The following is a 12,465-nucleotide window of genomic DNA, read 5'->3' as shown; positions in this document are numbered from 1 at the left end:
GTGATTTATGGTTCTGTGACGCCTTCAGGGGCTCTCTATAACGTCGTAAATATAACGAAGCAAAACAGAAACGAAACTAAAATATTTAAAAGGATTTATTGGTTTAAAAGAAATTAAAACAGTGAGAAAAAGTTAAAAAAGAGAGAAAGAGTATTTAAAAATATAATTAAAAACATAATTATAATATTGCTTGTAGTTAAAACTACAACTTCTTATTTATAATTATTTATAAGATTTAAAATCTTATTTTTTAAAAGTACTAAAATGTGGGAAAAGTTTTGTGAAATAAATGTTTAGTGTCAAATAAAAATAATCTATTTAAAACAACAACAATTTTAGTCTGTAAATGGAGTAAATGTTTACTAAGAAATTATGAGTGGAATAATTCCGACGACACCTGAACGCACCATCAGGAAGTTTTTTATTTGTTGATTTAAAGACACAGAACACCTTTACTGGGGTCAGATTAGGGTCACGGGTCAGATTAATCAGATTTAAAGGATATATTTTAGCATAAACTGCGATGGACTGGAGACCTGTCCAGGGTGTACCCCTGCCTCTCGCCCGATGACAGCTGGGATAGGCTCCAGCAGACCCCCGTGACCCTTAACAGGACTAAACGGGTATAGAAGATGAATGAACGAATGAATGAATTTTAGCATAAAATAATTTAATACATTTATTATAATTAATAATTAAACATTCCTCACAGTCAGTTACTGATCAAACTGGTTCCACAGCATTTGTTTGAAAACTGAGAAACAAATAAATTTTGTTTAAAAACCCAGTTCCTGCCTGTGGCTAAAGAGGTTAGCCGCTTAGCTCTGTCACACGGTTATTGCTTAATGACTGACCACATAAAGCCATAACATTATGACCAGTTATGACCAATTATCTGGTTCTCATGGCTCCTAAGAAGAAGAGGAGGAGGAGGAAGAAAAGGAATAAAGAGAGGAGGAAGAGGAGTAAAATCATGGAAATCAGCCGTCTAAACTTTACCTGAGTTTATTTAGGAGACAAACAGAAAAGAGAAAACCATCGTCTTGAAAGTGCAGTTACTGTAAAAAATGAGTTCATCACATTCGTCGTCATCAGGATCAATAAAAGGTCACAGGTCAACGACAAATGATGTTAAACAAATATATTAATGTAAAACGACCAGTAAAGATAATTAATAACTGAATAAAACCAAAGTTCAACACATAAACATTCTGTGGGACTCATCTGTGCCACAAGGAGGCGACAGAGTGATGACTACACGTGAAGAAATCCAGAAATATATTAATATTTTAACTATAAATGATAATGTTGCGCCCCCACTGGCCTGGCAGTGGTAATGCAAGTATCACAATTTAATTCAATTTATTAAAATAAACTATTTGTCTTGTAAACTTGACATAAACATAATTATACTGATTGTTACATTCAGAGCAGATGACACATGCGTTCGTTAACACACTGTGATCAGGAACTGAGTTCATGAAACACAAGACTGAAAAGATCATTTCAGATCATTTCTCACATTATCTCAACATTGTTGACATTTAAAACTGAGGTAAAACTAAAACAAACGTCCAACATATCAGAGCAGTAAAAAGAACAAATTCACATCTAATCGGCTAAACGTAAACAGAAACAAAAAAGCTTCATTCAGATCCAGAAATAACAAGAAAATAAGTCACAGTTATGGAAAAAAAACATCTGAGCATTTCTTCTGAGGGATGGAGTTGCTGTACATCTGAGAAAAATTAATTCTAAATAAAAAGTTTAAATACATGGCCCTTTGCCATATTAAAATGTTTTTATTATCCTGAGATTATAATTATTATTATATTTATTAATTATAATTCTGTCTTTTTCACAGCAAAGTTTTGTTCAATGAAATAAAACTGTAAAACTAAATCAATCATCTCCATCTAGTGGGTTAATGGTGGTACTACAGATGACCAACAGCCATAGTAGCCATCTTTACTGAGGCCTTTACAACAATACGTAGCATCTTAGCATTGATATGTAGCATCTTAGCATTGATATGTAGCATGCCTTGGTGACTGGTTTTCCTGGGGAGTTCCATGTGTGAACAACATGGAGGAAATCTGAATCTTCTTCTGGATTGTATAATGATCACAATGGTAGAATGTGATGATGTCCAGGATAAATAAAATGTCCAAAGGTTGAATTGTGTGTACGTTGACAGTATGAATTGTGTGTACTATCTGATCTAGAAGATGTTTTAGTTTATCACTAATTAATCAGACACAATGTTACTGACACTGAAGTCTGACCTATCCATAGAGACCAGGGTCCATAGAGACCAGGGTCCATGGAGACCAGGGTCCATGGAGACCAGGGTCCATAGAGACCAGGGTCCATAGAGACCAGGGTCCATGGAGACCAGGGTCCATGGAGACCAGGGTCATAGAGACCAGGGTCCATGGAGACCAGGGTCCATAGAGACCAGGGTCCATAGAGACCAGGGTCCAGAGAGACCAGGGTCATATAGAGACCAGGGTCATAGAGACCAGGGTCCATAGAGACCAGGGTCAGGAACATGGACCTGATGGTTCTGGAGATAGTCCTGATTTATTTGGTCTTTTTAGGCAACACTCACCTCCTAGAACCCTAGAGCTGAATTATAATGAAATTCTCTGAGTTAAACATTCCTGATTGAGCAGCCATTTCATTCTGATTTAGCCAGCTAGTAGCTCTGATTTTTCCAGATTGTGTTATCACTGCTAATCTTAACTTCTAGTCCCATCATCTGGTCATTCTGGTGTAAGGTGGATGTCTTTAGTCAGTTTTGTTTTTAAGCAGATACAAAGCAACTATGGAGCTAAACTATGTTAAGGTATCTTCTGGTTGGAGCTATGAATGCACCTTTAGCTCCAGGCTGGCATCTTCTGGGCTGCTCAGAGAACAAATCTCAATAGATTTATTTATTCTGCCGTCGTCTTCCTCTGGACTGAACAGCGGATCCACTTTGAAAACAGTTTTTCTTTGTCGCCACACATGAAGCGATCCCAGGATCAGGATGCAGATGCAGGTCACCAGCAGGATGGAAACGGCGACCAGCTCGCTGTAGTAGCTCTTCTCTTTGTGGGCGGCCGGTGTGGACTCCAGTGAGGTCCGGGTGTCTGTTCTGGAGGTCAGGAGGACGTCGTCTTCCTGCCTGGAGTTTCCTTCGTTGGAGTGAGTTGGTTCTTTGAGATTGGTTGTGTATACATCACCGTTATCGTCGCTATCCTTGGTCACATCGGGGTATTCTGAAGGTTGGGCCACAGTAGTCATTGGCTCCGTAGTCAGGATGTCCTCGTAGGGCTCGTCTTCGCTCTCAGTCGTCGGCTGTCCCTCGACCTTTGGGACATTCTTGGGAGCTCGCGGTTGTAAGATATTGGCGGTCTGTTTGACGTCATAGCTCACGACTACTTCCTTGTACCCGCCCTCCTCGGCCTCGCAGCGGTACGTCCCAAAAGTGTCATCAGTGGCAAGGAACATGAGGCTGCCGTCAGCTGATTGGATGAAGAGACTCTCTGGCAGGCTCTGGTATTTAGGGGAGGTCCAGGTCAGAGTGGCCAGGTTGGAAGGCTTCCGACACGGCAGCCTGACTGCTTGGTTCAGACTGAAATCTGTCGCCAGAAAGATGACGGTTAAACCCCCAGAGTGTTTCAGAGATACATTTCCAAGAAGCCTCAGAATTATTTTGTCTGTTACCTTTTCTCACACTGTTCTTGGTTTCAGTCTGACACTCAGTCTCCATGCCGTCGTCCTCCAGGTTTTGAAGCCTGAGGAGTAAAACCAACAACCTGTCAGTATGTCTCTGCAGGTTCTTAGTCATCCAGGTCATCATTCATCATTATCATTCAATTTTGTTAGCATTTCAGAACTTTATCTCTATTTTTGGAAATTGAAGGTGTTGGGCTGCTGGTTTCCTTTACAAGCCAGTAGTAAATTAAATTAAAGTAAATTCAGACAGATGTCTGGACATTGACTTGTTCAGGCGGTGATGGACAGAAGAGTAACAGTGACGTAGTCATGGGACGTTCATCAATCTGTTCTCTTGTTCTGTCCCTGTTCAAATTTACCAATAACAGTCTAAATACCAGAATGTGTCTCCCGTCATCCGGAAACTACTCAAGTTCGTAGTTTGCAAACTAGTTTTGGTACTGATCAACGCAAATACACGTCATCAGAGCCCTGTGGACTTTGTTTACAATAAAATGTCTAGCGTATATTCTGCTATCACCTCTGTTGTTGAAGATATTGACCGTTAAATAACTTTAAAACAATCAAGGCATGTAATTCTTTGCTCTGATTGGCTGTAGGACTTTTCTCAGATGTTGTGTTACCAGACTCACAAGGTCTCATCACTGCCTGTCACTCCATCGCAGACCGTCCTGGTCCGGCTCCATCCACAGAGAGGATCTCTGGCCAGAACACACTGGCTGCAGCTTCGGTAGATGGAGCAGTTTGCCACAGATACAGCAGTCACACCTTCAGACGTCCCCACATAAAGGACTCCCTGCAGGACCAGAAGACACAGTCAGCAGAGTTTTTAATAAACAGCAAACCTGAGCAGAACGTTTACACCGAACGGAGAAGCATTCAGATCAACATTTCATTTTGTTTCTTTCTTTAGAAGGAAGACAAAATAAAAAACTCTGTCAGTATGCAGATGATACACTGTTGTATATTTCTCTTTAGATTAAAAAGTATTACAGTTGGATAATGAAAAAACTAATTATTAAATACTGCACATCATAATGATTTTAGACTATGAAGGTATTTTTCTTTATCATTTCAACTGATTACTGAACACTTTCTTATATCATAAGGCCTTGTCTAAATGGGAACATGGTTTTATTGTGAATACTTTCTGTACTTTCTTCGGGGCACACCTACACATAAAAAGAAATCGCTATTTCTATACCACTAACAAGGCTCACAATATCACCACACTTACACGGTAGCATAACTAGGGTCTCTACATGTAAACCGAAGGCTAGCGTTATACGCTAAATAGCGGTTTGCAAGAAAACTGGTCACATTTGACTAACAAAACAAATGCATGAAAACAAATACCAGAGAACAGTCGAACTCGGTACACATGTGTTATTAACCCCAGGTTCATTTTGCGCCGGAGTTCCCCTTTAAGTGTATGGGTTTGTAGGGGAAGTTGTGCTGAACTGAGATGGTAAATGGCCTTGCTTTTATATAGCGCTTTTCTACCTATTGGTACTCAAAGCACTTTACAGTCATAGACACATCTACCCATTCGCTCACACAAGCACACACACATTCACACACCAGTGCCACGCACTGGGAGCAACTGGGGGTTCAGTGTCTTGCTCAAGGACACTTCGGCATGTGGCACATTCCGGGGATCGAACCGCTAACCCTCTGGTTGGTGGACAACCCGCTCTACCTACTGAGCACAGCCGTGATCTGTGATCTGCTGAGATCATTTGGGGGCGGGGCTTAATGTGTTGATGGACAGAAGAGTAACAGTAGTCATACACGTTATTTGAATTAGTTTAAACATCTACTGATTGGTTGGAGGACTCATTCAGTTGATAATTCACTCTTATGAGCATAATCAATACACCTAGCCAGGTTTACCTTGGAGGAGGAGAGGATGATGTTTTTGACCGGCTGAGGTTTGGTGAAGACCTGGATCTCTTCGATGACCCGAGGACCCTGGTCCAACAAAGCCACCTTGTGGAGGAATCCAGACTCTGGTCGTCGGAGACAAAGAGGATAATAAGCAGTTTTAATACAGTCGAGAAAAATAACTTTAGACCTGTCATCTCCATGACAACCCTCTAACGCCACATTCATCATATTTGCTGCATGAGTTTCAGAGACACTCCACATCATCAATAATTCAAGATCTGAGACTTGTCATCTGCCCCCTGGTGGATTTATACATGCTCTGCAGTCACTAGCTTTTAGCAGCTATTTCCAAAACTATCAGTGTCACCAAGTATGTTTTTGTGCCACACCTCACCTATAAGAAGGAAGAGGATGGTGTAGCCTCTGTGATTGGCTGCCTGCGTCCTCATCACGGCCACACGACTGTATTGTTTCTCTGACAAAAGAATCGGACGATTTTCAACCGGGTTCACATCGTTGTTGGTCAGGAAGGTCTTCTTCACCACTGCTAGTACAGAATCTGCAGAGGCACCTAGTCCACACTGTCAGGAGAACATGGATGGTGGGAGAGTCATTGAGTAACGTCTGATCACTGTGAGAAATAGTTTAAATGGTGTTTGAATCAAGAACACTGAGAAAACTAGTGAGAACAAAGTGGACCTAAAATCAGACCCTGAGGGATGCCGTTTCACCAGTTTTTTTTGTCACAGTCTGATTTGATTTGTTCTTTTCTGTATATGTTTAATAAGGCATTCAAAATATATAAACTAACACATTACTGATGCCCCAATCCATGGAGTCCACCCAGTCAAAGGCTGCACCCAAACAACAACAACAAACACTGAACGTTTAAAAGAAGAGAAAAGTTTCCTGGAGACAGCGTCAAGGAGAAACATCTTCCAGAGAGGGTTAGGGAGTTTATGGCAGCGTTGGATGACCAGAACATTTCTGGAGTAGAGAACACAAGGTACCAGCTACCCTCTCCACACTACATTAACTTTGACTGAAAGATTTATTGGACTGAATCCAGGACTCAATGCTACCAAGATCAGGACATCCCTATCAAAAAAAACATGTCTTAACATCTAAGATTTCAGGACTAGCACTTTTCATCATGGTATGAATGTGACCTCCCCACCGATCCCAGTTTGTCGTGATTATCCACCGCTCGATCCCACTGAGTCGTCTCCGCATTGAAGGACCGATACTTCCCGGCGAACACTCTTCTGACGTCCTCCAGCTTAAAGACGCAGACTGCAGACTCTGAAGCGCTGGACCTGAGAGAAACCAGACAGCTGTCAGTTCAACAGCTCCACAGCCTCCATCCTCCACAATGATCATCAGGTGAATTAAAACCTTTCTGACGCTGTTTCTACTTTAACTCAACAATAGAACAGTCGTAAATGAGAATCTAGATTCTAGATTGGACCTAATGTTTTGGCATCATTACATATAGGTTAATACCGATATTGATCAACTGCTGCAATCGACTTCAATAAAAATCTAATATGTTATGTTAACAAGGTGTTTGTCTCTTGTGGACGCTGGAGGAACTGCAGCTTTTGACACATTAATACTTCATCCTTGGATGCATCCTTGCTGCTTGTCTGTTATTAACTTACCACTGTGAGGTGAAGACACCGTAAAACAGAGTATTTGAGGAGTCACTGCCCTCTGGTGGCTGGAGGGTGAACACGTCCTGGAGAATGTTGAAGGGAAGCTGACCGGGAGGCTGACAGAGCAGAGACGCTTTGGCAAAGGACGTCCACTTCTTCTGCAGAGTCCACTGTCCACCAACATCATCCTGTAAAACCCATGCAGCTCTAATGTCGTTATATATTCACCATCACGTTCAAGCAATCAGAAACTCTTCCATGTGTTTATTGTCACCTTGCAGACTTGAGCCACTCTGGGTATTTGTAGCTTGTTTGTGAATGTGAACTCTTTACCAACTTCACTAAAGAAGAAGTAGACCTTCTTCTCCTCTGAGTCGAGTGACGAGCTGACAAACTCTGGGTCTGAAATAAAGGAAGTGATGACAGAGGTGTTGTGTCATGTGGTCAGAATGTTGAGAAAAGAGATCTGAGAGCAAACGGTTCTTTAAAAGGATCATAATCATGTTTCTGGAGATCTGTTTTATATTTCTGCAACCATACCACCGCTTTTCTTTTTTAAACAATCACCAAACGTCAGCGTTAAGACTTGATGGACTGTCTGAGACAAAAGGGAAATGAATCATTGCAGACAGAAATCAGGAAGTGTTGAAGCCTCACTGCTGAGTGGTTCTGTCTGTAAAGAGTAGAATGTGACTATGAGGTTTTCTTTGAGAACAGAGTTTATGACCAACCTCTAAGTGCTGACAGAGTCACTTCTTCAGATATTTCACCTTTTGCCAGTTATGTTCAACAAAATATTTTCTTATTCTGTGGATAACAAATGTCATGTATGTGGTTGTGCATGTCCTCCAACCTATACAGCTGGTTGGACGACCATAAACTTAAATTTCTTCATAAAAATGACTCAAAACATCTGGAAGTAGACAAAGAGAACCCAATCAAACACATGAAACAGGAAAATCAATCATTGGTTCAAATCTTTCAGCTGTAAACCTAAATGAACTCTTCCCGGTTTACGGTAAACTGCTGATCAGTGGTCTACAGCAGCTTGGAGGAGTTTTAGCCCATTCCTCAGAACAGAACCACTTCAGTTCTGAGATGTTGGTGGGTTTCCTCACATCAACTGCTTGCTTCAGGTCCTTCCACAACATTTCTATTGGATTAAGGTCAGGACTTTGACTTGGCCATTCCTAAACATTCATCTTGTTCTTCTTTAACCGTTCAAACCTGATTGATTTAAACTAAACCAGGAACTGAACCACACCTGAGTCTCATTACACTGATGGAAACACTTCTGAACACAGGGACTCTGATTTAATCCTAGAGGTACACCTCACTGATATGTAATATTGGCTCATTTTCCTGAAAGGCTGTATAATATTTCTGGTTCATGTGTTTGTTGGGTTCTCTTTGGCTACTTTCAGGACTCATTTGGTTAAAGTGGATGGAAACTTCAGACTCCACCTGTTGCTGCAAATGAAGGAATATCTAACGTGTGCAATATGCATAAATAAATATTTTTCTGCTCAAAACTTGATTTGAAAAGTATCTTTGCAGACTCAGGTCAAAGGACAGATCGTCCACGACTTTAATGGTCCAAACTGACGCAGTTTGAGTGTTTCACAAATGTCTAAACACCAAATGTCTGCAGATTCCTTTATGAAGAACCAGCAACTCTGACATTGTTAACAGTATGTTTTCATTTTCTGCAGCAATGTTTTCTGACACACTTATTTTTATTTCCCCTTCTTACTTCTCCTCTGTCTGCCACTCACCACAACACTCTGCTAGCACATTTATGCAGTTCATTCATCAAAGCGTTAATAATCTGTCATATTTTAAGTGGGCCGATGAATTTTTGGTCACTTACCCTCCAGTAAGCTCATGGACGTCTCCAGATTGACGTCTGGGCGGCCATCTTTGCTGAAGAAGCGAGAAAGCTGTGGTTTGACTCCTCTGAAGTCGGTGGTTGTGGCAGTGAACAACTCGCCGTCTGCAGAAAACAGAAGTTTGTGTTTAAAAGCACGAAGGACGAAAACTTGTGTTGCTACGTGAACTGACTGAACCTCTACAGCTGAGAGAAGACTGACCCATGGTGATGGCGGTGTTCGTCTGGAAGGGGTCGAAAGGACAGCGACCTTTAGCTTCATTATATTGAACCATGGAGAAGCTCTCTGTGTCCTGAAGAGACGAAGAGAAACTGAACTGTAACAGATTGTGTCTTAAAGCCCTAGGGTGCTGGGAGGTGAGTCTCGCCAGAACCATCAGGTCCATGTTCCTGACCCTGGTCTCTATGACCCTGGTCTCTATGGACCCTTGTGTCTATGGACCCTGGTCTCTACGGACCCTGGTCTCTATGACCCTGGTCTCTAAGACCATGGTCTCTATGACCCTGGTCTCCATGGACCCTGGTCTCTATGGACCCAGGTCTCTATGGACCCTGGTCTCTATGGACCCTGGTCTCTATGGACCCTGGTCTCTATGACCCTGGTCTCTATGACCCTGGTCTCTATGGACCCTGGTCTCCATGGACCCTGGTCTCTATGATAGGTCAGACTTCAGTGTCAGTAACATTGTGTCTGATTAATTAGTGATAAACTAAAACATCTTCTAGATCAGAGAGTAGAAAACACCCTGATAGCAATGATATCATTCTGAACTCATTCAGCAACCCCTTGACTAGAACTGGACCAAGAGTTTAGAGAAATACCACAAAGGTTCTAGTAACAATAGAACCAGGCCCATTCTCCATCTGGACATGTGGAGAACCAAAGAACCCAAAGTGTTCCACGTTGGGTTTTTACCTCTTGAAAGTGAATCTGGCTACAAAATCCTACTGATTCCACTACAGGAGGCAACGTACACACAATTCAACCTTTGGACATTTTATTTATCCTGGACATCATCACATTCTACCGTTGTGATCATTATACAATCCAGAAGAATGGATGTTACATATTGTTGCAAAGGTGGCCCTATTGTATGTGTTATCTGTAGTACCACCATTATTAGATCACTAGATGGAAGCAAAGGAAATTGAGTCACTCATTTCAGATTCAAGTCACCATGTGGTGCATAGTTGGTACAGAATCATGTGGATAGACTCCAAAGCAAAAGGTCACGTTAATAAGAGAGAATAATTCTGTGTGGCCTTACAATGTAAGCATCATGAGGGCTGTAGGCGTAGCTGCCACAGGCGTACAGATGGGTGGAGTTTAACGGCTGCAACACCCGGACAAAGTTTGGACAGTCAACCTGCAGATGGACAGAAACATGTATTAAAACATTACAACGAACCATTACTAGAAGGTTTTTAAGCTTATTGTGGTGTCTCCATTCGTCTCCATCTTGCCAGTGACTGACTCCATCTAGCTCACGGCTAATTCAAACAAAGAGGTGGAGCGTGACTTGACTAATTAGGACGGAGGTGTGTTCATAGTTACCGTTGGATTCTTCCCTTTATTTCGACAGTCGTTTATCTGAGCCTCAGTTGGACTCCACTGCACCTGAACAAGAGACACACAACTACTGTTAGCTGAGAGGCTAGGAAGCTAGGAAGAGCTACTGTTAGCTGAGAGGCTAGGAAGCTAGGAAGAGCTACTGTTAGCTGAGAGGCTAGGAAGCTAGGAAGAGCTACGGTTAGCTGAGAGGCTAGGAAGCTAGGAAGAGCTAACGAGTCTCTGTAGATCACCTTCTTCTTCAGCCGGATGTCTTCTCTCTGACTGACGTCCAATGAGAGGACGGCGTCCTTTGCTCCCACGTACAGGGTGGAGCCATCGTTGCTTAGCAACAGTGTGCTGGTGTTGTGGACGTCTGGGAGGCTGAAGTGGACGAGAGGTCTTTCTGCAGAGTCTGAACAAACACAGCAGATTAAAACACTTCAGTTTAAATCAGGAGATGATGAGGACGTGTCACCTCCTGTCTCCATGGAAACGTCACCCACTGACCTCTTACCTTTTCATTTGTGCGTGTTCATCATGTCTACATCTGTATTAATATCTGTACGGTGTGCTTCATGTACCTGTTCTTAGCATGTGGTTTCTCACTTTTGACAGTGAACCTGAAGGAGGTTTCACTGTTTTACACCAAATGAAGAGGTGAGAAAACTGAAGAATAAATAACAACACCAACAAGACGTCTAATCTCATCAATCAGCTGACCAGAGCGGAGGCAGCGCTGCTTCCTGTTTCTGAGGCCGAGGCTCGGTTAGAAAGGATGTGGTTCTGAGCTGCAGAGAAAGTCTCGGTCTGAACATCTGGTCTCAGAGAAGAGTTAAAATAAGAAGTCGTCTGACAGTAGAACGTACTGGGTCTGAAGTTAAAGCTGCTATTTAAAGATTCATGAATTACAGTTTGATGCTGAAATACATTTCTACAAATACGTCACATTTATTTTAGACTAAAGAAGATTTTGAACTATTAAAGTGTGTTATTTCAGGTGGAGCCTCCTTAGAGAGGCCTCTTATTGAAAGCTTAGCACATTTAAAGTTGGTAGCTCCCCCTTGCATCCCAGCTCATGGTAGCTTTTCTTAGCTTCCTAGCATCCCGGCTAACAGGAGCTCCACCTGTTTTTCCCTTGGAATGATGGATACAGATACAGACTACCGCTGGTATGAAGAGTTCTTTTCGCTAGTTGTTTGTGGTTGGCTTTATGAATTAGTGAAAGGAGACAGGAAGTCAAACCATATCAAAACCTCAGTAATGTTCCTGCAGTCATTAGTGAGTTCAGCCTCTTTTCACTGTAGATCTCTTGGGTTTTGCATTAACTTCAAATAAAACAAACATGAGACAAAGTTAAATTAGTGAAAAGCTGCAGAGATCAGACGAAACGGAGGATTCAACGTTCACCGGTTCACGTTTAATTCATCAGGAACAAACTGGTGAGAAGAAACATGTGAACCAACGTCAACGTGGACCGAGATGATCCAACGTTCATTTATCTTCTCACTGTCCTCCAGAAACACAAACACTGAACTCACCGAGGAGGAAGGAGGTCCGAGGAGGAGGAGGAGGAGAGGCGGTGGTGCTCATGAGGAGGCCGAGGAAGAGGAGGAGGATGGAAGTCATGATGGGAGACGAAGGCTAAAAGACGACGACGATTCTCCTCTGAGTCGGTTCTTAGACTGACAGAGTTTAACTGAGAGGAGAAACCACAGCTTCCTCCTCACAGCGGTCTGAGGCGGGGGGGGGGAGGAGAAGGG

General features: G+C 42.3%; 1 protein-coding gene across 1 annotated transcript; it reads right to left on the bottom strand.

Moving 5' to 3' along the window:
- Positions 1-904: 904 nt before the first annotated feature.
- On the bottom strand, positions 905-12,331 carry LOC311496577 (semaphorin-4A-like; the record flags this gene model as incomplete). Its single annotated transcript, XM_084556464.1, has 14 exons — positions 905-3,626; positions 3,712-3,782; positions 4,356-4,519; positions 5,617-5,732; positions 6,005-6,191; positions 6,788-6,926; positions 7,272-7,453; positions 7,540-7,667; positions 9,136-9,258; positions 9,356-9,446; positions 10,422-10,520; positions 10,709-10,771; positions 10,957-11,117; positions 12,244-12,331. The coding sequence occupies 14 exons, from the start codon at positions 12,329-12,331 to the stop codon at positions 2,866-2,868; spliced, it is 2,373 nt and encodes a 790-aa protein (XP_084412590.1). The 3' UTR covers positions 905-2,865.
- Positions 12,332-12,465: the final 134 nt, after the last annotated feature.

This window comes from Chelon labrosus, assembly GCF_963514085.1.
Source record: "Chelon labrosus genome assembly, chromosome: 12".
Taxonomy (NCBI): Eukaryota; Metazoa; Chordata; class Actinopteri; order Mugiliformes; family Mugilidae; genus Chelon; species Chelon labrosus.
Note: the sequence above shows the minus strand (reverse complement) of the source record. Positions and strands in the feature narration are given on the sequence as shown.